The 27,098-nt window shown below is 38.4% G+C and overlaps 1 protein-coding gene across 4 annotated transcripts in view; it reads left to right on the plus strand.

Annotated features, from left to right (window-relative positions):
* Nucleotides 1-27,098, plus strand: part of NUDT9 (nudix hydrolase 9) — a 45,798-nt gene that overhangs the window by 4,368 nt on the left and 14,332 nt on the right. For 3 of the 4 annotated variants that reach the window (XM_049630850.1, XM_049630849.1, XM_049630848.1), the window contains 3 exons: nt 11,499-11,738; nt 14,236-14,331; nt 16,508-16,594. In XM_049630850.1, coding sequence (XP_049486807.1) covers nt 11,542-11,738; nt 14,236-14,331; nt 16,508-16,594 — 380 coding nt within the window. In that variant the 5' untranslated portion in view covers nt 11,499-11,541. Of the gene's footprint in view, nt 1-10,294; nt 10,453-11,498; nt 11,739-14,235; nt 14,332-16,507; nt 16,595-27,098 lie in introns of those variants that run through there. The other variant, XM_049630851.1, reaches the window with a different exon arrangement.

Here is a 27,098-nt window from a genome sequence, read left to right on the forward strand (position 1 = left end):
TAAAAAGGTTCCTGAATCTATAAAAACGGTCATCAAAATAAAAAAAAAGTACCTTCTGTTTCTTGAATTATCTGTTATAGGTCATGGTTCTGTTAATTTTCAGTACTTTTGCCTTCTGTTTTTTCTCATATATCTGGCGGACACCGGTTTTTCATTTATATTTTGATTCATGTAGGTAATAGGTATTATTTTCTCTAAACAGGATGATTGATAGAATATTGGTGTCATGTGCCAGGGCACGTAGACTGGAAGGTTTCAGTTGAAGGTGTGTGAGCAGGTAACAGGTGGACAGGCTGGGAATCCTCCTCTTTCCCGTTTCTTCCAGACTAGCAAATTCTCTGCTGAGCATAGCTGCCTTAACTTTATTTCCTAGTGTGAACTGTAGTCCTATTAAGCCTAAATTGGTGCTATATTCTCTAACACCAATATTCACAGTAGAGGTCCTAATCTTTCATTTTAACTTTGGGCTTTATCCCAGGGGCAAACGTAACTGTTGCTAACTTGTTATTTGGGGAAGGAGGACTGATTTCCATGTTACTGTCCTGCTGCCCATGACATTTGGGCCCACTTATTTCAAGCCTAAAACCTCTCAGCCCTCCTTTTATAGGAATGGCATCTCTCATTCACCCTCTTGTGCATATTTTCAAATATAGTTTGTTTTACTTTGGTTTTTGGTCAGTATGAGTCCATTTACTATCTATCTTCCTGAACAATTTCTTATTCACTGATGGTATCCTATTCTCTCTCCTGCCGTGGATTTTGTTGCCTTTTATACATCTTTATCACTTTTCAGTAAGTTTTGGGGAGGGAAGGAATAAACATCTATGCTTTTTATAATGTAACGTGGGTCAACCAAACTCCTATTAAAAAACGTAAAATTAAAAAAAATTACAAAATATTCTAAAGACAAAAAAATCAAACTGTAATTTTTTTTATAAGACTATTATTTACTTTTGAGAGACAGAGAGAGGGGGGGAATCCCAGGCATGCTCCATTCTATCATCATCAAGCCCCATGTGGGGCTCAATCCCATGAACTGTGAGAGCATGACCTGAGCTGAAATCAAGAGTCAGACACTCCACTCACCAAACCACCCAAGTGCCCCCAAACTATATTCTTTGGAAGTGATGAATACTGTTTTTGATAGATGCTGCTAGAATAATGTAAAATTGCTTGGCAATTATTTTTCATTTTTATAATGCTGGGAACCCTAGGTGAACTGGGCTATATCTAAAACTAGTGACTAATTACTGACTTTCAAGAAAAAGCCAAAAGTTAAGCCAACAAGTACGTGTTCAGTGTTGGTATCTTATATTGCAAGGCATTCTGGAAGAGGTGTAAGACATTTATCATTGAGAATTTTACCACTCTCAATTTGGGCAAATCCAGAAAGTCAGAATTTTGCAGTTGATTTTTGTGATTTGCCTCAATGGTTACAAATGTCTATTTTCTAGAAAAAAGTGATAGAACATAAAGATGTAGGGAGTGCTTTCAAATTTTCCAACAGCATCTATCAGTGACATGTGGAGAACAGTGTGTATTTTATTCCTGTGAAAACTTACAAATGTGTAAGCTAAAAATGAAGTCAGGATACTGTAGCCTAATCTTAGGAGCCTGGAATTCGAAACCAACTTGTTTGGTATTGGATCCTGATTCTGCTATCAGTTGTGTGAGCTTGGTAAATTTATGTAGTCTTTCTGGGCCTTAGGGGTCTTATTTCTAGAATAAGGATAATAGTATCTAACCTTAAGAGTTGTGAGGACAAATGAGTATATATTATAGCACAAGAACAGTACCTTGCACATAGCATGCACTATATACATTTAGTTACTATCATGGCTATTAGTATTATTGTAAATTTGCTTTATTTCAAAGCACCATATCGATGTTGTATTTCTTCAAGTTTGACCATTTTGGGAACTTTTTTTTGCTTTGTGAAATGAACTTTATAAGCTATTGAATTCTCACGTGCTTGGTCAGGTGTATTTCTTGCACCAATTCATTTGTGTAATAAAAGAACCTAGGCTGTATATGTATATATTACATTTATTCTTGTTCTGTTTCCTTTTGGTGTATCATGTTTAAACTGCGGATATAGTAGCAGCTTAGCACTTCTCAATGTGGTAAGATAGAGTCTGAACTTTTACTGTTTTTTACAAGTTTTTAAAATTAAATTTGTTTTGGAAAAGTAAACAATTAGGCATGTAAGTTTCTCTTGTCAGAGTGGGTAGCAGATTTGTGCTTGCTGAACAGAGAGTCTCCTACTTGGGAAAGAAATTTGGTACTTGGTTGGCATAGACTGGAACAAAATCAGTGTTTCCTGTTCAGCATCTCATCAATACTCTTACTTTACCCCTAAACCATGAAAAGTAACTAATTTTATAATAATTCATTAGATAGTAGGGCTCCATATGTAAAATTTTGCCTTTTTTTTTAAGTTTATTTATTTTGGGACCAAGAGAGAGAAAGAGCATGTGTGTGCACAGGGGAGGAGCAGAGAGAGAGGGAGAGAGAATCCTAAGCAGGCTACCCTCAGCATAGATCCCTGAGATCATGATCTGAGCCAAAATCAAGAGTCTTAAGCTCAACTGACTGTGCCACCCAAGCACCCCATATAAAATTTTGCTTTTTAAAACACACATACCTGAAATCTGTTTGCCACTTTTGGTAAATACATGTGTTCCGTATCTGTTCCCTTTTATTGAGTATGAGTTTAGGGTGGGTGAGGAAGATCTTATTTTGAGAGTTCATTGTTTGGATTTCCAACGCTGTGGCAACTTAGGCATGTACAGGTCATCATAACCTGAAAATAATGATTCTACCACTTTAAAAAATTTTCTTTTTAAATGTTTTATTTATTTTTGAGACAGAAAGAGACAGAGCATGAGCAGGGGAGGGGCAGAGAGAGAAGGAGACAGGCTCCAGGCTCTGAGCGGTCAGCACAGAGCCCGATGTGGGGCTTGAACTCGAGGACTGTGAGATCAGGACCTGAGCTGAAGTCGGATGCCTAACCAACTGAGCCACCCAGGGGCCCCATGATTCTACCACTTTTAATAAAAGTAGTCACATGTCAAGTGTTCTCCCACCTCACACTCATGAATAGACTTTTACTGTTTAAGTTTTCCCTGATTGTTGGCTATTTGACAGTACTTCACAGATGCAAGGTGAGCATAAGATGAAATAGCAATTGTTTCAAAGTTTTTAAGTGGGAAAAATGGAACAGTTGAATTACATATAAAGCTATAGACAAACAATATGAAAGAAACCGTTTAGGAAGAAGAAAAGCTTGATAGTTTCTTAAAAAAACTAAATATACTCTTAGCATATGATCCAGCAGTTGCCCTCTTTGGATTTATTCAAATGTGTTGAAAAATTAGATCCACACAAAAACTTGCATACTTACGTTTACAGCTGCTTCATAATTGCTGAAACTTGGAAACAACCAAGATGTTTTCCAGTAGGTGTGTGGATAAATAAACTGGTATACACAGACAACAGGATATTACTCAGCTCTGAAAAGAAATGAGCTCTTAAGCCATGAAAAGATGTGGAGAAATCTTAGATGTACATTGCTAAGTGGAAGAAACCAATGTGAAAGGGCTACATACTGTGTGATTACAACTACATAAGGTCTTGGAAAAGGCAAACCACTGGAGACAGTAAAAATATCCTTGGCTGCCAGGGGTTGGACAGGTAGGGGTGAACTGGCAGAGCTCAGGATTTTTAGCACAGTGAAACTATTACACTATAATGGTGGATTCATGTCATTATACATTGTTCAAACTAGTAAATGTACTGAGAGAATGAAACCTAGTGTAAACTGTGGACTTTGGGTGATAATGTGTTATTGTAGGTGAATTGATTGAAACAAATCTACTCTTCAGTGGGGCATGTTGATAGTGGGGGAGGCTGTGTGTGTGGGTGGGGGTTAGGTATAAGGGGTGGGGCTGAGGATATTTAGGTGTACTTTGGGCTCAATTTTACTGTGAACCTAAAACTATTCTAAAAAAGTCTATTTAAAAAAGGGCAAGTAGGACCCCCTTGGCTACTTCTTCAATTTACACAGAGACAGGTAAATGGAAAATAAAACACATACCGCTCTTGTTAAAAAAGGTTGACAGAGTCTGGGCGCCTGGGTGACTCAGTCCTTTAAACGTCTGGTTTCGGCTTAGGTCATGATATCACGGTTTATGAATTTGAGCCCCACATTGGGCTCTGTGCTCCCTGTGCGGAGCCTGCTTGAGATTCTCTTTCTTTCTGTTCCGTCTTCTCTCTCTCTCTCTCTCAACAAATAAACTTAAAAAAAGTTGACAAAGTCAGTGAAAGGATAGTGTTTGAAACAAGAATGGTGTATCAAAAGATTGATTAAAGGAGGTCTTGGGGAAATTTTGATGAAGGCTTTTAATATTTTTGCCAAAATTATCCCTCATGATTTGACTGTGAAGGTAAAAGCAAAGGTTGCTGTATTATGCAGTTACATAAGTTTCTTAATTTTTTTTTTTGATTTTTTTGTTCTAAGGCTTAGTGTATAGATTTGGTTATAACTTATTGAACTAAAATGTTGACATTTATTTTCATAATTTAAAATTTCATTTTAAAAGGTGAAGCTACATTTTCAAACTCTTTTTCACTACGGTGAAAATTTGTTTGGTCTCTAAAGTGGCCTTCCTCTGTTACTTTCATGTGAGGAAGGACTTCTTGCATCTATGGTTGACGGGGCATTATGCCAAACAAGGGATATAATGTTTAGCTAAAACAGGTGTGCTCCTTGTTCTCCATTTGTTTACAGTCATGTGGCACCCTAACAAGTATAAAATCACAATCGTAATTCAATGAAGAAAAAGAAAATAGAACTCTGATAGCATGTAGCAGGGAGAACTTATTTCTCCTAGTAGTTAATGAGGAAGACTTGCTTGAGGAAGTGAACTTAGAAGTTCACTGAAGGAAGAATGTAGGTTAGTAAGGTAGAGGAGGAAGCTGTTGCTGGTCAGGCCATGTATGGAGAGGGAATGTGGGCATTTTTAGGCACTGACAGGTCATTTGGCAAAAGCACAAAGGAGCGAGGTGGAGGGTGATAGGCAGTCCTTGTAGGTCAAGTTAAGAATTTAATTTTTTGGGGGGCACCTGGGTGGCTCAGTCGGTTAAGTATTCGACTTCGGCTCAGGTCATGATCTCACAGTTTGTGAGTTCAAGCCCCGCATCAGGCTCTGTGCTGTCAGTTTAGAGCCTGCAGCTTGCGTTGGATTCTGTGTCTCCCTCTGTCTCTTCCCCTCCCCCACTCTCTCTCTGTCAAAAAATGAATAAATGTTAAAAAAATTTTAAAAAAGAATTTAATTTTTTTAAATAATTTTTTTCTATGCAAATATAAATACATAAATTGACCTAAATGCATAAATGTGATCACTCGTACTTCCTTTTACTGGTATGTTCGGGTAGTTTTCTTTTTCTTTCTTTCTTTTGCTCACTTCCTTTTCTCCTCTCTTTTTCCTGTTGTTAAAAAGCAGAATTCTGCCAAGTAAATTGAGAGATCTAATAGACTTAATGATTTGTGAATTGCGCAGCATGGGGTCTAGCAAGTAGAGGGGAGTGGGGAGGTGTTAAAATGGAAGGTTTTTATAGAAAGGAAGTGGAGGCAAGAAAGTTATTAGCACAAGAAAAGGATTGTTCCAGCCTAGGTTGCTTTTCCTTAGGGGGTAGAGGAGGGGGTGTTACTTTGAGGATTACCTCGTCTACCTTTGGGAGACAGAGAGGGCCCAGGTGGCAGATTACCTCATTAGCTGATTAGACTGGTAAAGACTACATTTTTGGTGGAGGTTGAAGCTGCGATTAGATTAGGTATTAAGACTCAGTTTGAGGACTTGGCCTAAGTGACACCATTTTGGGCCAGTAGTTTTCTTTTTAACACTTTCTTATCCCTTCTTCCAAACCTCTTCCCTTTCAGAAAAAGGGTGAAGGGGAGAGCCACCCCCCTGTTTTCTTCCCTCCACCTTTTCCCTCCTTCCCTTCTTCCTCCCTCCCCTTTACTTGTCTTTCCTTCTTCTACCCACATTCACACCACATTCTCTAACCCATATTAAGAACTTGATGATATGGATCCTTTTATATTATTCCCATGCTCGTGAAACAAATAGTATAGACATTTGCAGTAGGCAAAATAATGGCTCCTAAAGATGTCCACATCCTAACCCCTGAGACCTGTGAATACTTTGCCTTACATAGCAGAGAAGACTTAACACATATGATTAAAGTTAAGGACTTTGAGATGGAAAGGGTATCTTGGCTTTTCCATGTGGGCACAATCTAATCATGAGTTAAAAAAGATGGAAAAATGTTTCCAGCTGTGGTCAGGGAGGACTATACTGAAAAAGGATCAAAGAAAGATTTGTTGTGTGTTTTGAAGGAGGAGGGAGGGAACTGTGAGCCACAGAATAGGGGTGGTTTCTGGAAGCTGGGAAGGGCAAGCAAACGGATTTTTCTCTAGAGCCTCCAGAAAGGAATCCAGCCTTGACAACTTGTTGATTTAACATTGGGTGCCACAATGATGCCGTTTTAAGTGTTGGGGTTCCGAGTGTATGGCCAAGAAAGAATTCTTGAGACTTCTTCGGTGCAAAAAGGTGATTTTATTAAAGCACAGGGACAGGATCTATGGGCGGGAAAAGCTGCCCCAGCATTGTGAGGAGAGACTGATTATATACTTGGGAATTGGGGGAGGTAAAGTCAAGGGAAGTTCCCAAAGGGATTTTCAAATGCTCAAAAAGACTCAAAGGATACTGGAGGCCTAGATTGTCCTGCTGAGGTTATTTTTCCCTCTAGCAAAGCATTAACATTAAGATGTAGGGAGTTCCTGGAGAAATGTTATACTCTGCCTGCCTGAAGTAGTTGTTGATAGGCTGCAGGTTATCAGGAAATTTAATTTTATCTGCCATTTCTTTCTGCCTTTGTTTCCCACATCATTGTGAGACCTGTGTCTGACTTATAACCTGTAGAACTGTAAGATAATTTTGCATTGTTTTCAGCTGCTGAGTTTGTGGGAGTCTGTTATGCAGCAATAGAAAACTAATAACATTATGTACATACTCTTAATTAAATATGTACTTATTTTTTGTTACTGCTTTTTAAAAATGGGATCATATTATACATACTATTCTCCATCTTGCTTTTCCTTTTCAACAATACCTTGTGAAAATACTGACAAATTACTTTATGTCATTATTTTTAATAGCTACTTAATGTTTAATTCATGGTGTGGCTCTTCTAAACCATCCCCATATTATTATGCATTTCTTTTACTTCCCATTGAACACTGCTGAAATAAGCATCTTTTATATATATAACTGTTTCGTTGTTGTTGTTGTTTGTGGGATAGATTACCAGGAATGAAATTACTGGGTTGAAGGATATAAATATATTAATCATTGTTGCCAGATTGCTTCTGAGAAAGTCAGTAACAGTTCACATCTCTACCAGCAATATTTGGGAGGTGGTGTTAACCTTTTTGAAGGTTTGTCAGTCTAGTTGGTAAAAAGAATTTAATGTTACTTTAATTTTCATTTTTTCATTGCTAGTAATTATAAATCATCTTTTTAAAAAATAATCTTTTAATGTTTCTTGGCTCTTGGATCTGCTTTTCTGTAACTGTTTAGTCCTGTAATTTGCCCAATTTTCTATTCCAGTTTAGCCTTTTCTTGCAATTTGTAACAATGCTGTATATTATAGATATTAATCCTTTGAATGTCATCTATATTACAGTCTATAGTTTGCCTTTCCCCTCTGTTGATTGAGTCATTAGTGCACAGCAGTTCTTAATTTTGATGTAGTCCAATTTATCTTTTTCTTTGTTTCCTGTGCTTTTGGTTATATCCAAGAAATTATTGCCAATTTTAATGTCATGAAAGTTTCCCTGTATGTTTTCTTCTACGAGTTTTATTGTTTTAGGTTTTATGTTTGGGTCTTTGAACATTTTGAATTAGTGTTTGCATGTGCTATAAAGTAAGGGACAATCTTCATTTGCAGGTGCATGTCTCATTTTCCCAGCACCATTTGTTGAAAAGACTGTCCTTTCCCGTTGAATAGTCTTGGTGCCCTTGTTGGATATCATTTGACCATATATGTGAGGTTTTATGTGTGAGTTCTCTGTTCTATCCCACTGGTCTCTATGTCTGTCTTTATGCCTGTATGATACTGTTATCATTACTGTAGCTTTGCAGTAAGTTTTGAAATTAGGAAGTATGACACCTTCATTGATATGCCCAAATTCGAAAGACCCCCAAGAACAAACCACCAGAGTCCAGAGTCAAAGCCAAGCGGCAAGGGTCGTTTATTGCAGGTTCGAACCCGGACCTCCGCGCACTCGTTACAGGTGACGCTAAGAGGTCCCGAGCGAGGGTCTTACAGCTTCTTTTATAGACAGGCACAAACAAGTTAGGGATTTTTCGCGGTTACAGAGCTGTTATTGGTTGACATTTAAATTTGAACACTCAGCAGAACTTGATTGGTTCCCGCCTTTTTTTCAAACCACTCAGAACTTGATTGGTTCCCACCTTTAGGTCAGACCACAACCGGGCATGCCCTGGCTGGTTCCAGGAACGGCGGCGGGGGGGGGGGGGGGGGGGTCTTTTCTTTGCAGTTGTGAGTACACCTGGTAATTTTTCTCTTAGTCTCTCACCATCTCTTTCTTTTTCAGGATTGTTTTGGCTATTTGGGGTCCCTTGTTCCTGATCTTAGAGAAAAAGCTTTCAGTCTTTCACCATCACTCCAAAAAGTTGTGGGCTTTTCATATATGGCCTTTATTATGTTGAAGTAGTTTTCTTCTAGTTTGTTAAATGTTTTTGTGAAAGGGTGTTGAATTAGGACAGACTTTCTGCATTACTTGGGATGATCATGTGTTTTTTTCCTTCATTCTGTTAATGTGTATTACATTGATTGGTTTTTTTTTTTTGTTTTTTTTTTTAATTTTTTTTTCAACTTTTTTTTTTTTTATTTATTTTTGGGACAGAGAGAGACAGAGCATGAACGGGGGAGGGGCAGAGAGAGAGGGAGACACAGAATCGGAAACAGGCTCCAGGCTCCAGGCTCCGAGCCATCAGCCCAGAGCCCGACGCGGGGCTCGAACTCACGGACCGCGAGATCGTGACCTGGCTGAAGTCGGACGCCTAACCGACTGCGCCACCCAGGCGCCCCACATTGATTGGTTTTTGTATGTTTAAAGATGCTTGTATTCCAGGAATAAATCCCACTTAGTCATAGTGTATAATCCTTTGAATGTGCTATTGAATTGTTTGCTGCTATTTTGTTGAAGAGTTTTGCATTGATATGCATCAAGGATATTGGTCTGTAGTTTTCTGATAGTCTCTTTGTCTAGCTTTGGTGTCACAGTAATAATGCTGGCCTCATAGAAAAAACTTTGGAAGTATTCCTTCCTCTTCAGTTTTTTGGAAGAGTTTGAGTTTTAATTCTTTAAATGGTTCATAGAATTCACCAATGAAGCCATTGTCTTTCAAGCTTTTCTTTGTTGGAAATAAATAAGGTTTGGTATCACCTTTTAAAATTATTCATATAACCCTTTCAAGTTTCACCACTTGCCTACAATTTTTTTTTTCTTTTTTGGTTCAAGAACCAATCCAAGATCACTGATTGCATTTAGTTTTTCTTTTTCATGTCTTTTTAGTCTGAATCTATTTGGAAGAGTTCCTCTGTCTTTCATGATGTTACCAGTTGACAGAGTACACACATTTACTCTGCAAGTTGTCCCTTGACCTGGATCTGTTCTATATTTCATGATTAGATTCTGGTCATATATTCTTGTGAGGAGTACCTCAGAAATGATCACTGTGTACTTCTCAGTGTATGGTGTCAGGAGGCACAGGATGTTGACTTATTTCACCATCCTATCACATTTTGTTTATCTTAACCATTTGTCTCAAAGTATTGTGAGAGCAGGGGAAGGGAGCTGTCATCAGTTCACCATGTTCTCAGAATCCTTTTTTCCACTTTAGATTGTTATGCCCAGAATTCGTGATCCCCAAATACCGCCAGGGAGCCAAGTCCGATGTAAAAGCAAAAGAGCCTTTATTCGAGCTAGCTCGAGCTCAATCCCCTACCTGCACCGACGCAGCGGTGAGATACCAGGGAAAGAGAGCGAGTTTCAAAAGGACAAAGGTTTTATTGGGGCCTAAGGGCAGTTGGTGAGGTAATGGCTATGGCCTCAGCCGATTGGCTGGGGAAGGGTCCGAGTCCTGTTAGGCAGGTGAGGGGGGGGGTTACTCAAGGGGAGGAGGTGTGGTCAAGGTGAAGGACACAGAACAAGATGGAGTCGGCCGGTGTAGGCCCACCCTTTCAAGATGTCATCACTTAGGGTCATTAGGGAATTTAGCCTTTATTTTAAGAATAATGAGAAGCCATTTAAGTTTTTAGGCAGGAGAAGACATGAAACATTTTTGTGTATGCTGTGAGGTAGAGGTTCAGTTTGTTTTTGTATATATTTTCTACTTATTTCAGCTCTGTGCCTTTTTTTCTTTTAATGTTTATTTATTTTTGAGAAAGAGAGCAAGCACAAGGAGGGGAGGGGCAGAGAGAGAGGGAGACACAGAATCTGAAGCAGGCTTCAGGCTCTGCACTGCCAGCCCAGAGCTGGACCTGGGGCTTGAACCCATGAACCATGAGATCATGACCTCAGCTGAAGTCAGAGGGTTAACCCACTGAGCCACCCAGGAGCTCCTCAGTTCTGTGCCTCCTAATGTTACTTTAAATTTTATTCTGAAGTTTACGATTTGTATATTTATTATAGTCTGACTTCAAGTAATATTACATTACTTCATGTACAACGTAAGAACCTGGCAACCGATATTTTCATTATCTTGTCCTTTGTACCATCTTTGCCATACATTTTACACGTGTGTTAGACTGTAGACCATTTAAAAAAAATGTATTCCCTCACATCGACTTACAGTTTTCTTTTACATTTGTTTTTATGTAATTTTCACAACAAACTTCTCCAGCTTTTGTGCTAACAAAAGTAAACCTGTTCCTTTTTCTCAGCTAAAAGAAATTCAGTGAGTAGATTCAACTAAGATCTAGCAATATTAAAAAAAAAATTCATATTTGAAAATAATTTTCTCACAGATGTTGGGCTTCTATACTTTGAAGTTCAAAAGTATGTTTTGGGGTCTTTGAATTAGGTTCTTTATTTTTTAATTTTAATTTTAAAAAATGTTTTAATGTTTATTTTTGAGAGAGACAGAGCATGAGTGGGGGAGGGGCAGAGAGCGAGGGAGACACAGAATAAGAAGCAGGATCCAGGCTCTGAGCTGTAGGCACAAAATCCAACATGGGTGTGGACCCGTGAACCATGAGATTGTGACCTGAACCAAAGTTGGATGCTTAACTGACTGAGCCACCCAGGTGCCCCATAGGTTCTTTATTTTTTCTATTTTGGTATGTATGTAAAACATTTTTCTTTTCTTTTCTTTGTTTTTTGATTGTTTTTTTTTTCTTTCCAGAAACTCATTTTTATCCTGTGGGTTTCATCTTAACTCCAACATCATGTCTAGTTCTAATGGTGCCAAAGAGAATTCGCACAACAAGGCTCGAACATCTCCGTATCCTGGTTCAAAAGTCCAGCGCAGCCAGGTTCCAAATGAGAAAGTAGGATGGTTTGTTGAGTGGCAAGACTATAATCCTGTGGAATACACTGCTGTCTCTGTCTTGGCAGGACCCAGGTGGGCCGATCCTCAGATCAGGTGAGCAAACTAGTCAGTGTTAGCTGGTAGCTGGGTGTAAGACGGAGAAGAGAATGATTGTATTTGTAAATTACCATTTTGATAGCTGAAAAATCATTTTCATCTAGTGCTTGACTTTGTTATAAAGCAGTTTCCAACATTTGGCTGGGATTCTTTCTCAAGCTAGACAGTCCATGTTTGCTTATTCTTTTGGGAGTTTTATGATCCTTCCAAAAAGGTAAATCTATTTTACTATGGAGATTTTTGTTTTATGAGGTGACAAGTAGTGGTATCTGTTTTCATTTGTTCTGTTTAGGTTATCAGTAGAACATCTCTTATTGTTATTTTCCACCATAGCTAGACTTGTATTTGAAGTAGTGAAAATATTTTTCAGAAATTTTTCAGATTACCAAGAACAGCATGATGATAAAATTGGAGTAATGTGATAAAATAGAAAAGGGATAAAGAAGAAAAAAACTCAAGCAAAAATCCTTTGACTAAATTCATAGAAGTACATTGATTCACATTTTCTATTTATGTTCCTTTTAATGAATACGTAGAGTGTTTAAATGTACTGAGTATGAACTAGGTACTGTACTAAACGTTTTATAAACATTATTTTATTCTTACAACTATTCTGGAAGATAGGGTTGTTATTTGTGCTTTATAGAAAAACAAAACACACACAAAAAATGGAAGCACACAAAGTTTGCCCTTTACATATTGTCACAGAGCTGCTAGTAGATGGTATAGTGTGGACTTGAACTCAGTCTGACTCCAGAATTCATGCTCTTAATCACTCTGCTAAGCTGCTACCCTAATTTTAGAACAGCTTTACAAATTTGATTCCATGGGAAAATTTATTATAAATGCCTCGAGGCATAATTTAGTCAAGTAAGTAAAAACTGTTGCAAGTTGGATAGATCCAGTATTAGTTCTAGGTTAAACTTTACTATGGACTTATTGCTGTGACTAGATTTTGACATACAGTTTCCCTATTTTATTCAAAGATGTGTTTGTCATTTTGTGATACTACTTGGATTTTAATTAATCATGAAGCTAATCTGTAGAGAAATTTGTAGCTTTAATAAGTTGCATTTTCCCCATTTTGAGTATTTACATATTTGCACATACATTATACATATACATTATACACAAAATTGATGTTGGTAGGGGTGCTATATAGTGTAAATAGAGGAAGATTGCATACATTTTCTTCATTCAGTTTAATTTTTAAGAGTTGAATTTATATCACCATCTAAAATCAAGCTTTACTACCAATATTAATATTTCAGTTATGATTATGTTCATGCTTTTTTTTTTTCCTCTGGTGAATTTCTAGAGTCCCAAGAGCATTGTAACCCTGGTTGTATAATTTCATGATTTTTACCATTTAATTATTTTTTATTTGTGTGTTAGATGGAAGATTGGTTAGAAGTCTTGAGAGAGTTTTTGGATCATTCAAATTGGAAATTATTTCCAAAATAGAGCAGAAATATTTCTATGTTCTCTTAACTGATATTAAAGCAAGGAAAAAAGTGAATCTTCTGTCAGAACCACCTATGAATTATGTAGTGCTATACAACTCTTTATTCACTATCAACGCAGTTATATCAGTGATTTTGTAATGGTGAGGAAAGTAGTATATTTATGTCTACTTTGAAAATAAATATTTTTTAAAGTTTATTTTGAGAGAGAGTATGAGCAGGGGAGGGGCAGAGAGAGAGAGGGAGAGAGAGGATACTAAGCAGGCTCTGCACTGTCAGCACAGAGTCCGACATGGGGCTTGAACTCAGGAACTGTGAGATCATGACTTGAGCTGAGATCAAGAGTTGATTGCTTAACCAACTGAGCCACCTAGGTGCCCCAAAAATATTTTTATTGAGGTATGACAAATGAAATAAAATGCACACTTAAGTGTGCAGCTATAGCTCAGAACAACTTTTTATTTCTATAGCTGTAACTGCCATCCAGATTAAAATTCAGAACATTTCTAACATATAACATTGATTTTAATCTAGATCATAGTTATTATGAAGTTTTGGGGTAAATTCACGGTTTTATGGATTTATTTGATGAAAATATTAACCAGTGTACATTTGAGGAAATTAAAATTACTTTGAGACCGTAAAAACATCAAGATATCACAAAGAATATTATTTCTGGAACCACATAGGAACCATTAATTGCAATATTGTGCCCACAGACAATTCTTCCATGCTGATAAATGATGTAGACTTTTTTTGTACCATGTGGGAGGAACTGTGGTTTCTCTGCCTAGTCCTTCCCAGAGGGATTATAATACACATCCTTGTATTGTAAGGTGTTTCGGTTAACTTTTTTCTTTTTTTTCCAGAAACAGTTTTGAAGGACTAAATGGATTTGTAAATGAAAACTAACTCTTAAAAATTTTAGTTTCCGGGATATTTTATTATAAATAACAGGCTGACTGGCATTAGTAAGCTGTTGGTAGTATTGGGCCATTATTTCTTATTTTGCTTTGGTATTCTTATTACAGTGAAAGTAACTTCTTTCCCAAGTTTAATGAAAAGGATGGGCATGTTGAGAGAAAGAGCCAGAATGGTCTATATGAGATTGAAAATGGAAGACCCAGGTAGGTACTGGGGATGGATATCTTACAATAAATAGGTCTTTGAAAGGTAGAAAATGTAATTAACCTTTATTGAGTGTTTGTGTGTGCCAGACAATGTACAAAAGAATTTATATATGTGATCTGATTAAATCATTACAATAACCCTGTGGGTGGATATTTTTAGTTCCATTTACAGATAAGGAGAGAGAATGTAAGCAATTTGCATATAGTAAGTGGCAGAGGCAGTATTTGAGTGCATTTTTTTGTAACTCCACTTTGAAGGTAGAAATAATTAGTTGAATAAATTAACAGAGGAAGGATTGAGAATTGTGTTTATTAGTTCTTTATTAAATTTATTAAATTAGTGCCTTAAACTAAGAATTTACCCAAACATGTAAGAGTAAAAATAAAAATAACCCAGTAATTTAACATCAAGATTCTTTCTGTACTTTTAAAAATGATTTTTATACACAACTCCAACAATTTCCATTTTCCTTAAGACATTATAAAAGTTAGGAAAAAATGTAAAAATTAGCATGCCCCAAATAAAACAAAGAAGGATCAGATTCTGTAATCATGGTTTTTATCTTGCAAAAATGTTGCAACTTGTATTCTTCCTTCCTCAAGGACAAGGCAATGATCTGGCTTCTCTCACCACAACCTGGTCCTTTAGTTTTGCTAACTCTTTCTCTGGTCATAATTTCACTTTTCTGTCTTTTTAAGTCAGACCTTCTTTGCATTTGACTTATTCCTTAGGTTCTTTTCTGGATAAAAAAATATATTAAAAGATATTTATCCATGAAAAAGGATAGGCAGCAAAGGCAAGCTAGCATGTTGTTTTAGTCAAGAGTCTAATGGAAACAATTCTAGCTTGCCTTAGTAAAAAGTGAACTTTAGGGTTATGGGGTCATCTCAAGCAGTCCGAAGTGTAAATGCAGCTAACTTTAGGTAGAATTGAAAATCTGTCTCTGCTTTTCTTTCTATCTTGCCTTTATTTCTCTTTCACTGCAAACAACTTTCTCTGCTTCTCAGACTATAGGGTAGTCTATATGTCTTTTCCATAGTTTCTGATTTACCAGTTATAAGCTTGGTCATCTATAAAAATGAACTTTCACTCTTTAAATATTGGCTTTGATCATTTGTGTTCAGGGATGTATACTTATTTGGAATAAAACATAGTTGCTGGCCACCCTGCCCCTCCTCCTGTGAATTTGAAAAGTAAAATTATTGTCACCTGGGCAGGTGCCTTGTCTTAATTGAAAGTCTTGCTGATATATTTTTGGTCTAGTACAGTATAAAAATTCATTCAACTTGAATAACAGTCACAAGGAAGACCAGAATACAAACAGATGGCTGACAGGGAAAATTTTGGCTGTTTGTGTATTTACTTTCATATATTGGGAGGACAAAAGATATAATCTTAAAAAGGTAAGATTGTAGATTAGGGCATTTTACTGGGACATAATGAAAGTTGAACATTTAAGGAATATTCATTGAAAGAAAATTACTCAGGCCTGAGTGTTGCTGTGTTCACCTGACAGACTTTTTAACATTGGGTTGTGCTATTGGTTAAATAGTTGACATTTTTATAAAATTGTTTTCTTTAAAACTTGAATTTTGGTATATTTGAAATCTTGAAATATTGAATAATACTACCTCATTATATGCTACAAAATATATATTATTGGTAATAAACATCCAGAACCCACTGAGAAAACATTTTCTTTAAAAAGTAACAAAAATAATGGGAAGGGTTGTATGAGATGAGAGTAAGAAGAGGGGATGTTGAGAAAGTGAAGAGAAATGTGGGTATCTTGAATGATAAATCATCATTGTTGTAGAGCTAGAGGATCATTAGGTGCAGACCATTCACCTGCCCTGTTGTAAGAGTCCAGTAAGGTGTTAGTTTGAATTTAGGAGTATACGTGAAAACTGAAACAAATTCTCTTATAGAACAGCTTCAGAAATGAGATCTTCCTCCTGGATCAAGCGCAAAGCTTAAGACGTGCACAAAAGAAAAGTTAAATAACAGCATAAGGAAATGTGTGATTTTAGTGGCAGATATGTGATAGCGTTCCTGGATTTGGGAGGAGACACTATTTCCCTCTTATTGCACTTACTGCCTTCTTTTGGGCCATGTCAAGTTGGGTTTAAAAAGATGAACACATTCAATTGATTTTCTATATTCTTTTCCCAGAAATCCTGCAGGACGGACAGGACTGATTGGCCGGGGGCTTTTGGGGCGATGGGGCCCAAATCATGCTGCAGATCCCATCATAACCAGGTAAGAATGAAAAAAAAACATTTCAATAGCAAAGAGCCAGGTGATTGGAGAAATATGGACTGTAACTATGTGTTTATACACACACACACACACACACACAAACGTATGTATGTATATGTACACGTGTATAAATATATGCGTTTGTATACATATATGTATATGTGTATGTATATGCTCATAAGCGCAAACACTGGAAAGGTATATTAAAAATTTTTTTTTTAATGTTTTTATTTATTTTTGAGACAGAGAGAGACAGAGCATGAGCAGGGGAGGGGCAGAGAGAGAGGGAGACACAGAATCTGAAGCAGGCTCCAGGCTCTGAGCTGTCAGCACAGAGCCCGATCTGGGGCTCGAACTCACAGACTGTGAGATCATGACCTGAGCTGAAGTCGGACGCTTAACTGACTGAGCCACCCAGGCGCCCCTTGAAATGTATATTTTAAAGGGTCTTGATGTGAAATCATACTGATGTGATACAAGTGTAAAGTTGTAGTTTTATATGAGTAGGCTAGGCATTATCTGAACAAAGTTAATTCACATAGTGAATTTACTGAACATCTGTTTGTTCTCAAAATTGAGTAGGTGCTTTGGAGGATATAAAAAAGATAAAAGAATTCTACGTTTCAGCTCCCTATCACAGAAGAGCTATGGCTTAATTTGTAAGATGAAAAATATGAAATAAGAAAATGTGTCAAGGTACAATGGGTGAGACAGTCTGCTTTAAGAACTAGATTAGATGTGGGTTGTGATGACGGTAAACTGGAACATCGAAGAAAGGCATTATGAAGGAGGCAGACTTGAGCTGAACTTGAAGCTTGGATAGGGGGACAACAGGAGGCCTAAGGAAAAAAGCTTATAGTAATATCTATTTGAGTTTTTTTTTTAATATAAAATTTATTGTCAAATTGTTTTCCATTCAACACCCTGTGCTCATCCCAAAAGGTGCCCTCCTCAATACCCATCCCCCACCCTCCCCTCCCTCCCATCCCCCATCAACCCTCAGTTTGTTCTCAGTTTTTAAGAGTCTTATGCTTTGGCTCTCTTCCTCTCTAAACTCTTTTTTTTTTCCTTCCCCTCCCTCATGGACTTCTGTTAAGTTTCTTAGGATCCACATAAGAATGAAAACATATGGTATCTTTCTCTGTATGGCTTATTTCACTTAGCATCACACTCTCCAGTTCCATCCACGTTGCTATAAAGGGCCACATTTCATTCTTTCTCATTGCCACGTAGTACTCCATTATGTATATAAACCACAATTTCTTTATCCATTCATCAGTTGATGGACATTTAGGCTCTTTCCATAATTTGGCTATTGTTGAGAGTGCTGCTATAAACATTGGAGTACAAGTGCCCCTATGCATCAGCACTCCTGTATCCCTTGGGTAAATTCGTAGCAGTGCTATTGCTGGGTCATAGGGTAGGTCTATTTTTAACTTTTTGAGGAACCTCCACACTGTTTTCCAGAGCGGCTGCACCAGTTTGCATTCCCACCAACAGTGCAAGAGGGTTCCCATTACTCCACATCCTCACCAGCATGTATAGTCTCCTGATTTGTTCATTTTGGCCACTCTGACTGGCGTGAGGTGATATCTGAGTGTGGTTTTGATTTGTATTTCCCTGATGAGGAGCGACATTGAGCATCTTTTCATGTGCCTGTTGGCCATCTGGATGTCTTCTTTAGAGAAGTGTCTATTCATGTTTTCTGCCCATTTCTTCACTGGATTATTTTTCGGGTGTGGAGTTTGGTGAGCTCTTTATAGATTTTGGATACTAGCCCTTTGTCCGATATGTCATTTACAAATACCTTTTCCCATTCCATTGGTTGCCTTTTAGTTTTATTGATTGCTTCCTTTGCTGTGCAGAAGCTTTTTATCTTGATGAGGTCCCAATAGTTCATTTTTGCTTTTAAGTCCCTTGCCTTTGAGGATGTATCAAGTAAGAAATTGCTGCGGCTGAGGTTAGAGAGGTTTTTTTCCTGCTTTCTCCTCTAGGGTTTTGATGGTTTCCTGTCTCACATTCAGGTCCTTTATCCATTTTGAGTTTGTTTTTGTGAATGGTGTAAGAAAGTGGTCTAGTTTCATCCTTCTGCATGTTGCTGTCCAGTTCTCCCAGAACCATTTGTTAAAGAGACTTTTTTCCATTGGATATTCTTTCCTGCTTTGTCAAAGATTAGTTGGCCATACTTTTGTGGGTCTAGTTAAGGGGTTTCTATTGTATTCCGTTGGTCTATGTGTCTGTTTTTGTGCCAATACCATGCTATCTTGATGATTACAACTTTGTAGTAGAGACTAAGGTCTGGGATTGTGATGCCTCCTGCTTTGGTCTTGTTCTTCAAAATTACTTTGGCTATTCAGGGCCTTTTGTGGTTCCATACAAATTTTAGGATTGCTTGTTCTAGCTTCGAGAAGAATGCTGGTGCAGTTTTGATTGGGATTGCATCGAATGTGCAGATAGCTTTGGGTAGTATTGACATTTTAACAATATTTATTCTTCCAATCCGTGAGCACAGAATGTTTTTCCATCTCTTTATATCTTCTTCAATATCCTTCATGAGCTTTCTATAGTTTTCAGCATACGGATCTTTTGCATCTTTGGTTAGGTTTATTCCTAGGTATTTTATGCTTCTTGGTGCAATTGTGAAGATCGGTTTCTTTATTTGTCTTTCTGTTGCTTCATTATTAGTGTATAAGAACACAACTGATTTCTGTACATTGATTTTGTATCCTGCGAAGTTGCTGAATTCATGTATCAGTTCTAGCAGACTTTAGGTGGAGTCTATTGGATTTTCCATGTATAATGTCATGTCATCTGCAAAAGTGAAAGCTTGACTTCATCTTTGCCAATTTTGATGCCTTTGATTTCCTTTTGTTGTCTGATTGCTGATGCTAGAACTTCCAACACTATGTTAAACAACAGCGGTGAGAGTGGACATCCCTGTCGTGTTCCTGATCTCAGGGGGGAAGCTCTCAGTTTTTCCCCATTGAGGAGGATATTAGCTGTGGTCTTTTCATAAATGGCTTTTATGATGGTTAAGTATGTTCCTTCTATCCCGACTTTCTCAAGGGTTTTTATTAAGAAAGGATGCTGAATTTTGTCAAATGCTTTTTCTGCATCGATTGACAGGATCATATGGTTCTTATCTTTTCTTTTATTAATGTGATGTATCACATTGATTTGTGAATGTTGAACCAGCCCTGCAGCCCAGGAATGAATCCCACTTGATCATGGTGAATAATTCTTTTTATGTGCTGTTGAATTTGATTTGCTAGTATCTTACTGAGAATGTTTGCATCCATATTCTTCAGGGATATTGGCCTGTAGTTCTCTTTTTTTGCTGGGTCTCTGTCTGGTTTAGGAATCAAATGAATGCTGGCTTCGTAGGATGAGTCTGGAAGTTTTCCTTCCCTTTCTATTTTTTGGAATAGCTTGAGAAGGATAGGTATTATCTCTGCTTTAAATGTCTGGTAGAATTCCTCTGGGAAGCCATCTGGTCCAGGACTCTTACTTGTTGGGAGATTTTTGATAACTGATTAAATTTCTTCAGTGGTTATAGGTCTGTTCAAGCTTTCTATTTAATCCTATTGGAATTTTGGAAGTGTGTGGGTGCTTAGGAATTTGTCCATTTCTTCCAGGTTGTCCAGTTTCTTGGCATATAATTTTTCATAATATGCCCTGATAATTGCTTGTATTTCTGAGGGATTGGTTGTCATAATTCCATTTTCATTCATGATTTTATCTATTTGGGTCATCTCCCTTTTTGAGAAGCCTGGCTAGAGGTTCATCAATTTTGTTTATTTTTTTCAAAAAAACAACTCTTGGTTTCATTGATCTGCTCTACAGATTTTTAGATTCTATATTGTTTATTTCTGCTCTGATCTTTATTATTTCTCTTCTTCTGCTGGGTTTGGGGTGTCTTTGCTGTTCTGCTTCTATTTCCTTTAGGTGTGCTGTTAGATTTTGTATTTGGGTTTTTTCTTATATCTTGAGATAGGATTGCAATGTATTTTCCTCTCAGGACTGCCTTCGCTGCATCCCAAAGCGTTTAGATTGTTGTATTTTCATTTTCATTTGTTTCCATATATTTTTAAATTTCTTCTCTAATTGCCTGGTTGACCCACTCATTCGTTAGTAGGGTGTTCTTTAACCTCCATGCTTTTGGAGGTTTTCCAGACTTTTTCCTGTGGTTGATTTCAAGCTTCATCGCATTGTGGTCCGAAAGTATGCATGGTATGATCTCAATTCTTGTGTACTTATCAAGGGCTGTTTTGTGACCCAGTATGTGATCTATCTTGGAGAATGTTCCATGTGCACTCGAGAAGAAAGTATATTCTGCTTTGGGATGCATAGTTCTAAGTATATCTGTCAAGTCCATGTGATCCAATGTATCATTCAGGGCCCTTGTGTCTTTATTGATTCTGTGTCTAGATGATCTATCCATTGTTGTAATTGGAGTATTAAAGTCCCCTGCAATTACCACATTCTTATCAATAAGGTTGCTTATGTTCGTCAGTAATTGTTTTATATATTTGGGGGCTCCTGTATTCGGCACATAGACATTTATAATTGTTAGCTCTTCCTGATGGATAGACCCTGTAATTATTATATAATGGCCTTCTTCATTTCTTGTTACAGCCTTTAATTTAAAGTCTAGTTTGTCTGATATAAGTATGGCTACTCCAGCTTTCATTTGACTTCAGTAGCATGATAGATCGTTCTCCATCCCCTCACTTTCAATCTGAAGGTGTCCTCAGGTCTAAAATGAGTCTCTTGTAGACAGCAAATAGATGGGTCTTGTTTTTTTTTTTATCCATTCTGATACCCTATGTCTTTAGGTTGGAGCATTTAGTCCATTGACATTCAGTGTTATTATAGAAAGATATGGGTTTATTGTCGTTGTGATGTCTGTAGGTTTCATGCTTGTAGTGATGTCTCTGGTACTTTGTCTCACAAGATCCCCTTAGGATCTCTTGTAGGGCTGGTTTAGTGGTGATGAATTCCTTCAGTTTTTGTTTGTTTGGGAAAACCTTTATCTCTCCTTCTATTCTGAATGACAGACTTGCTGGATAAAGGATTCTCGGCTGCATATTTTTTCTGTTCATCACATTGAAGATTTCCTGCCATTCCTTTTTGGCCTGCCAAGTTTCAGTAGATAGATCCGTCACTAGTCTTATTGGTTTCCCTTTATATGTTAAAGCATGTTTATCCCTAGCTGCTTTCAGAATTTTCTCTTTATCCTTGTATTTTGCCAGTTTGACTATGATATGTCATGCAGAAGGTCAATTCAAGTTACGTCTGAAGAGTTCTCTGTGCCTCTTGGATTTCAATGCCTTTTTCCTTCCCCAGATCAGGGAAGTTCTCGGCTATGATTTCTTCAAGTACACCTTCAGCAACTTTCTCTCTTCCTCCTCTGGAATCCCCAATATCGTATATTATTGCGTTTCATAGCATCACTTAGTTCTCTAATTCTACCCTCGTACTCCTGGATTTTTTTATCTCTTTTTCTCAGCTTCCTGTTTTTCCATAATTTTATCTTCTAATTCATCTGTTCTCTCCTCTGCCTCTTCAGTCCACGCTGTGGTCGCCTCCATTTTATTTTGCAGCTCATTTATAGCATTTTTTAGCTCCTCCTGACTGTTCCTTAGTCCCTTGATCTCTGTGGCAATATTCTCTGCTGTCCTCTATACTTTTTTCAAGCCCAGCGATTATTTTTATGACTATTATTCTAAATTCATGGTCCATTATATTGGTTAAATCATTTTTGATCAGTTCGTTAGTTGTTGCTACTTATTGGAGTTTGTTTTGAGGATAATTCTTCCGTTTCGTCATTTTGGATAGTCCCTGTGGTGGCGTGGAACTGCAGCGCACTTCCCCTGTGCTGTCTGGAGTAACTTGTGTTGGTGGGCTTGGCCGCAGTCAGACCTGATGTCTGCCCCCAGGCCACCGCTGGGGCCACAGTCAGAGTGGTGTGTACCTTATCTTTCCCTCTCCCAGGGGCAGGACTCACTGTGGAGTGGTGTGGCCCTTGTCTTGGCTACTTACACACTGCCAGGCTTGTGGTGCTTCGATGGGATCTGGTGTATTAGCTGGGGTGGATCCACAAGGTGCACAGGAGCGGGAGGGGCAGACTCAGCTCGCTTTGCCTTTGGTGGTCCGCTTTGGGAGGGGCCCTGTGGCACCGGGAGGGAGGCAGACCCATCAGAGGGATGGATCCACAGAAGCACAGCCTTGGGTGTTTGTGCAGTGCCAGCAAGTTCCGTTACGGGAACTGGTTCCCTTTGGGATTTTGGCTGGGGGATGAGAGAGGGAGATGGTGCTTTCCAGTGCCTTTGTTCCTTGGCAAGCTGAGCTCTGTCCTGCGGGGCTCAACAACTATCTTTCCCGTAGTCCTCTAGCTCTCCTGCTGTCCGAGCAGAGCTGTTGACTTATGACATTCCAGATGTTAAGTCCTGCTGGCTGTCAGAACACACTCTGTGTGGCCCCTCTGCTTTTGCAAGCCAGACTCGGGGATTCCGCCTTGCCACGCAGGCTGCCCCTCCGTCGCCCCGGCTCCCTCCCGCCAGTCCAGGTTGTGCGCACCGCCTCTTCACCCTTCCTACCCTCTTCTGTGGGCCTCTTGTCTACGCTTGGCTCCAGAGAGTCCATTCTGCTAGTCTTCTGGCAGTTTTCTGGGTTATTTAGGCCGATGTGGGTGGAATCTAAGGGATCAGCAGGACGTGGTGAGCCTAGTGTCCTCCTATGCCGCCATCTTCCCCCTCAAAATCCTCCATTTGAGTATTGAGGGACAATGAAAGGATCAGCTGGTCGAAGCAGAAAATTTTGTAGAATAGTGGGTAATCAAACATGTAATTTTTATGCAGTTTTATTGTGGAGAATATTACAATAACAAAGTTTAGGAGTGTTAAGGGGAGCCCTTGAAGATTTCGGAATAGGGGACAGGCATTCTTTTCCTGAGGTAAATCTATCTGGTAAGCCACATCATATTCAGAAGGCCCCTTGGTAAGCATGAATCAGAATAAGGAAGGCAGGTGAATCTTAGGTTTAGATGGACTTGACCCTCTCCATAGGAATCATCTTTTCAGCATGTCTGGAATATTCTGTCATCTCTGTCATCCTTTTAATTTTTGTATTGTTAGGATTTCTTCACTGACCAACTCCGTCTTCACAAATAATTGTCACTTTGCTTTAAATAATGCAAATACCCTCAATATTTTTATTTTTTAATTTTCATATTTTGAGGGTCTTCCTTTCTTTCAGGAAACTTTTTCTCTGATCCGAGATCCAGTAATGATTTCATAGGTTAACTCTAAGAAAACAGCTTAATTCCCTTCTTTTCAAGTTACTGGAAGAGGCACCAATATTTGTCCCATCTTATTCTCCTCAGCCTTTCAATTTCCCTGACAAAAGAGGTCTTTACCCCACAGCTCACTCCATTTTTCTGCTTCCTTCCTTTCTTGCTTCCTCCCGCCCAGCCATCTACCTATCTTATGTATAGATGCTTATGTATCTACCTACCAACCCACGTATCCATTTAAAATTCCTTTAGAGGGGCACCTCGGTGGTTCAGTTGGTTAAGTGTCCAGCTCGATTTCGGCTCAGGTCATGATCTCATGGTTTGTGAGAGATCCTGCTTGGGATTCTCTTTGTCTGTCTGTCTCTCTCTCTCTCTCTCTCTCTCTCTCTCTCTGCCCCTTCCCCCTGTACATGCATGCTCTCTATTTCAAAAGAAATAAATAAACTTAAATAAATAAAATTACTTTAGAAACTTTATGGTTTAAATGAAATGGGAAGAGTTAATATACTTTTAATGAATGTAAGTAAAAAATATTAATGACAGTATCAGTTTTGTTTCCAACTTTGGTAAGGCTGGCTAAAATCAGGAAGGTGTGAAGCATTTGAAGTAGAAATGCCAGTAAGGGGACAAGAAGCAGAAAAGGGAAGCTAGACACTTGGAAGTTAGCCTTTCATTAGCTTATCTTTATCTCTGGTGGGCCAAATACATGGGAGTGTATGTGGTGATTGGGTTGCATTGTTTTGAAATAGACTTTTTGAGCTTAATGCAGCCATTATACAACAGCTTCAGCAATAGCTGAAGACTTTGAGAGGGTCCAAGGCTATGGAAAAGCCCACAGATGGCAGAGTCTAGCTTTCACCTGTACTGTTAGGTTGATGCTCTTTATTACCTCAGTAATGCATATATTGACCTATGAGTTGGTCTAAATGAGTGAGTGGCAGTGGAAATGGAAGGAAGAGAAGAATGTAAGATGTTAAAAAGGAAGCATCAACAAGGCTAAAGCACATTGTTAAAAAGTATTGCTCTCCTCTGCTAGGTGCTGTCATCAGTTTTTCCATTTGTTTCTCACACAACTCCTCAAAGTAGATATTAACATCTCTGTTTTATAGATCTGAAAATGAAGACTCACTGGGGTTAAGTGACTTGCCTAAATGTTTATGTCGAACTGAAATATGAGTCCGTGGTATTTGGCTCCAGATATTATACTTTTTCTCTTTTATACCAGTTTTTCACTAATGAGTAATCATAGGAATCATCTAGGCGCTTTAAAGATTCCATTCCCTTTTCTTTCAAGTACTTCATGATTCAGAACAGCTCTGTATAGTGTAATTTAACAAATGCTCCAGGGAAAGTGTTAAATGTTTCTGTTCTCAGGGACCTCTCCTAGAGATTGGGTGGGTACAACTATCTGATGTTCCTTTAGATCCTTTAAAGTGAAAATGAGGTGGGAAGTGTTGATACATTACTGTGAGTAAAGTCAGATCCATAGTTAGTGGTATTCTCATTTTCTTTCCAGTTTTGGTGAAACAGGAAGGTGTGGGCCATCAGAAGTGGGGAGGGAATATCAATAGTATTTAGAAATAATCTTTGGCATTTAACAAATGTTAATGAGGTTCATTAATTAAAATATACATTATTTCCATTATATCAAGGATTTTGTTTTAAATTTGGTAATAATTTATTTGATGATAAGGTTTTGGAGTGATGGGGATTGGAGCTAATGGTCAAGAAAGAATTCTTGAGACTTCTTCAGTGCAAAAAGGTGATTTTATTAAAACATGGGGTTAGGACCCCGGGGCAGAAATTGCTGCCTTGGGACCTCTGAGGAGAGACTGGTTATGTACTTGGAAGTTTGGGGAGTAAAGTGGGGGGAGGAGTTTTCAAAGGGATTTTCATATGCTGAAGAAGACTCACAGGATCCAGGAGACCTAGCTGACAACAGCTAGGTTGTCATCTAGCTGTTTTCCCCTCTAGCAAAGAATTCACATTAAGACAGCAGGGAGTTCCTGGAGAAATGTTATACCATGCCTGCCTGAAGTATTTGTCAGTGGGCTGCAGGTTGTAAGGAAATTTAACGTTATCTGCCATTTCCTTCTGCCTTTGTTTCCCTCATCAGTTGGTATTTACAATAAGGAACAAAAGAAGAAACTAGTCTGCTCGGTAGTTCTTAAATGAGTGCCTTTGGGGTAAAATCTGAGAAGGTAAACAGGTTATGTGACTGTTCATCATCAGTCTGGCCCTCTCTAGCCCAGCAGCGCCTCTCCCCCAGTCCTGCTTCTCCCTGTGCTGCAGCCAAAACTGGCGGCATGTCTGTCTTGGTTTTCCCAGCTTCTCTAATGTGATGTATATATAGTAGGTGCTGGTAAGTGTGTGTGAGTGTACAGAGCATCTTTCACCTTCTCACGCCCTCCTCTTACCCAATTAGTGTAAACATTCTGTTTCGATTTAAGTAGACAGTATGGTGATTAAGAGTGCAGATTCTGGAAGCAGATTGTCTGGGTTCAAATTTTGGTTTATACCACTTAGCTCTGCAGTCTTGGACAAGTTTAATCTACTCTGTGCTTCATTTTCCACATTTGTAAAATAAAGATAATAATGCAACTACTTTATAGGGTTGTTTTGAGGCTTAAATGGATAAATACATGAAAGACTTAACAGTATCAGGTACATAATAAGTGCTATAGGAATGGGCCTTAAGAAGTAAAAGTACCACGTCTACCTTCAGTCCTGTTCTCAATCTTGTACCTGGATCATGGTGATGAGGTTTTGGGGTGATGGTGGGGTTCAGAACTCATGGCCAAGAAAGAATTCTTGAAGACATCTTTGGTGCAAAAAGGTGATTTTATTAAAGCACAGGGACAGGACCTGTGGGCAGAAAGAGCTGCACTGGGGTTGTGAGGAGTGACTGGTTACATACTGTGGAGTTGGGGGAGGTAAAGACAAAAGGGAGGCCTCCAGAGGGACTTCAGTGTGCTAAAGAGGACTCCTAAGATACCTGAGGCCTTGCTGTTGTCAAGCTAAGCTTGTTTTCCCTCTAGTAAGGCATCAACATTATGAATGCAGGGGGTTCCTGGAGAAATGTTATACTCTGCATTTGCTTCAAGTATTTGTCAGTGGGCTGCAGGTTGCAGGTTATAAGGAAATTTAATTTTACCTGCCATTTCCTTCTTGCCTTTGTTCCCCACATCACTGTGGAGGGGAGGGTGATAT

Source organism: Panthera uncia, chromosome B1, assembly GCF_023721935.1.
Source record: "Panthera uncia isolate 11264 chromosome B1, Puncia_PCG_1.0, whole genome shotgun sequence".
In the NCBI taxonomy this organism is placed as follows: Eukaryota; Metazoa; Chordata; class Mammalia; order Carnivora; family Felidae; genus Panthera; species Panthera uncia.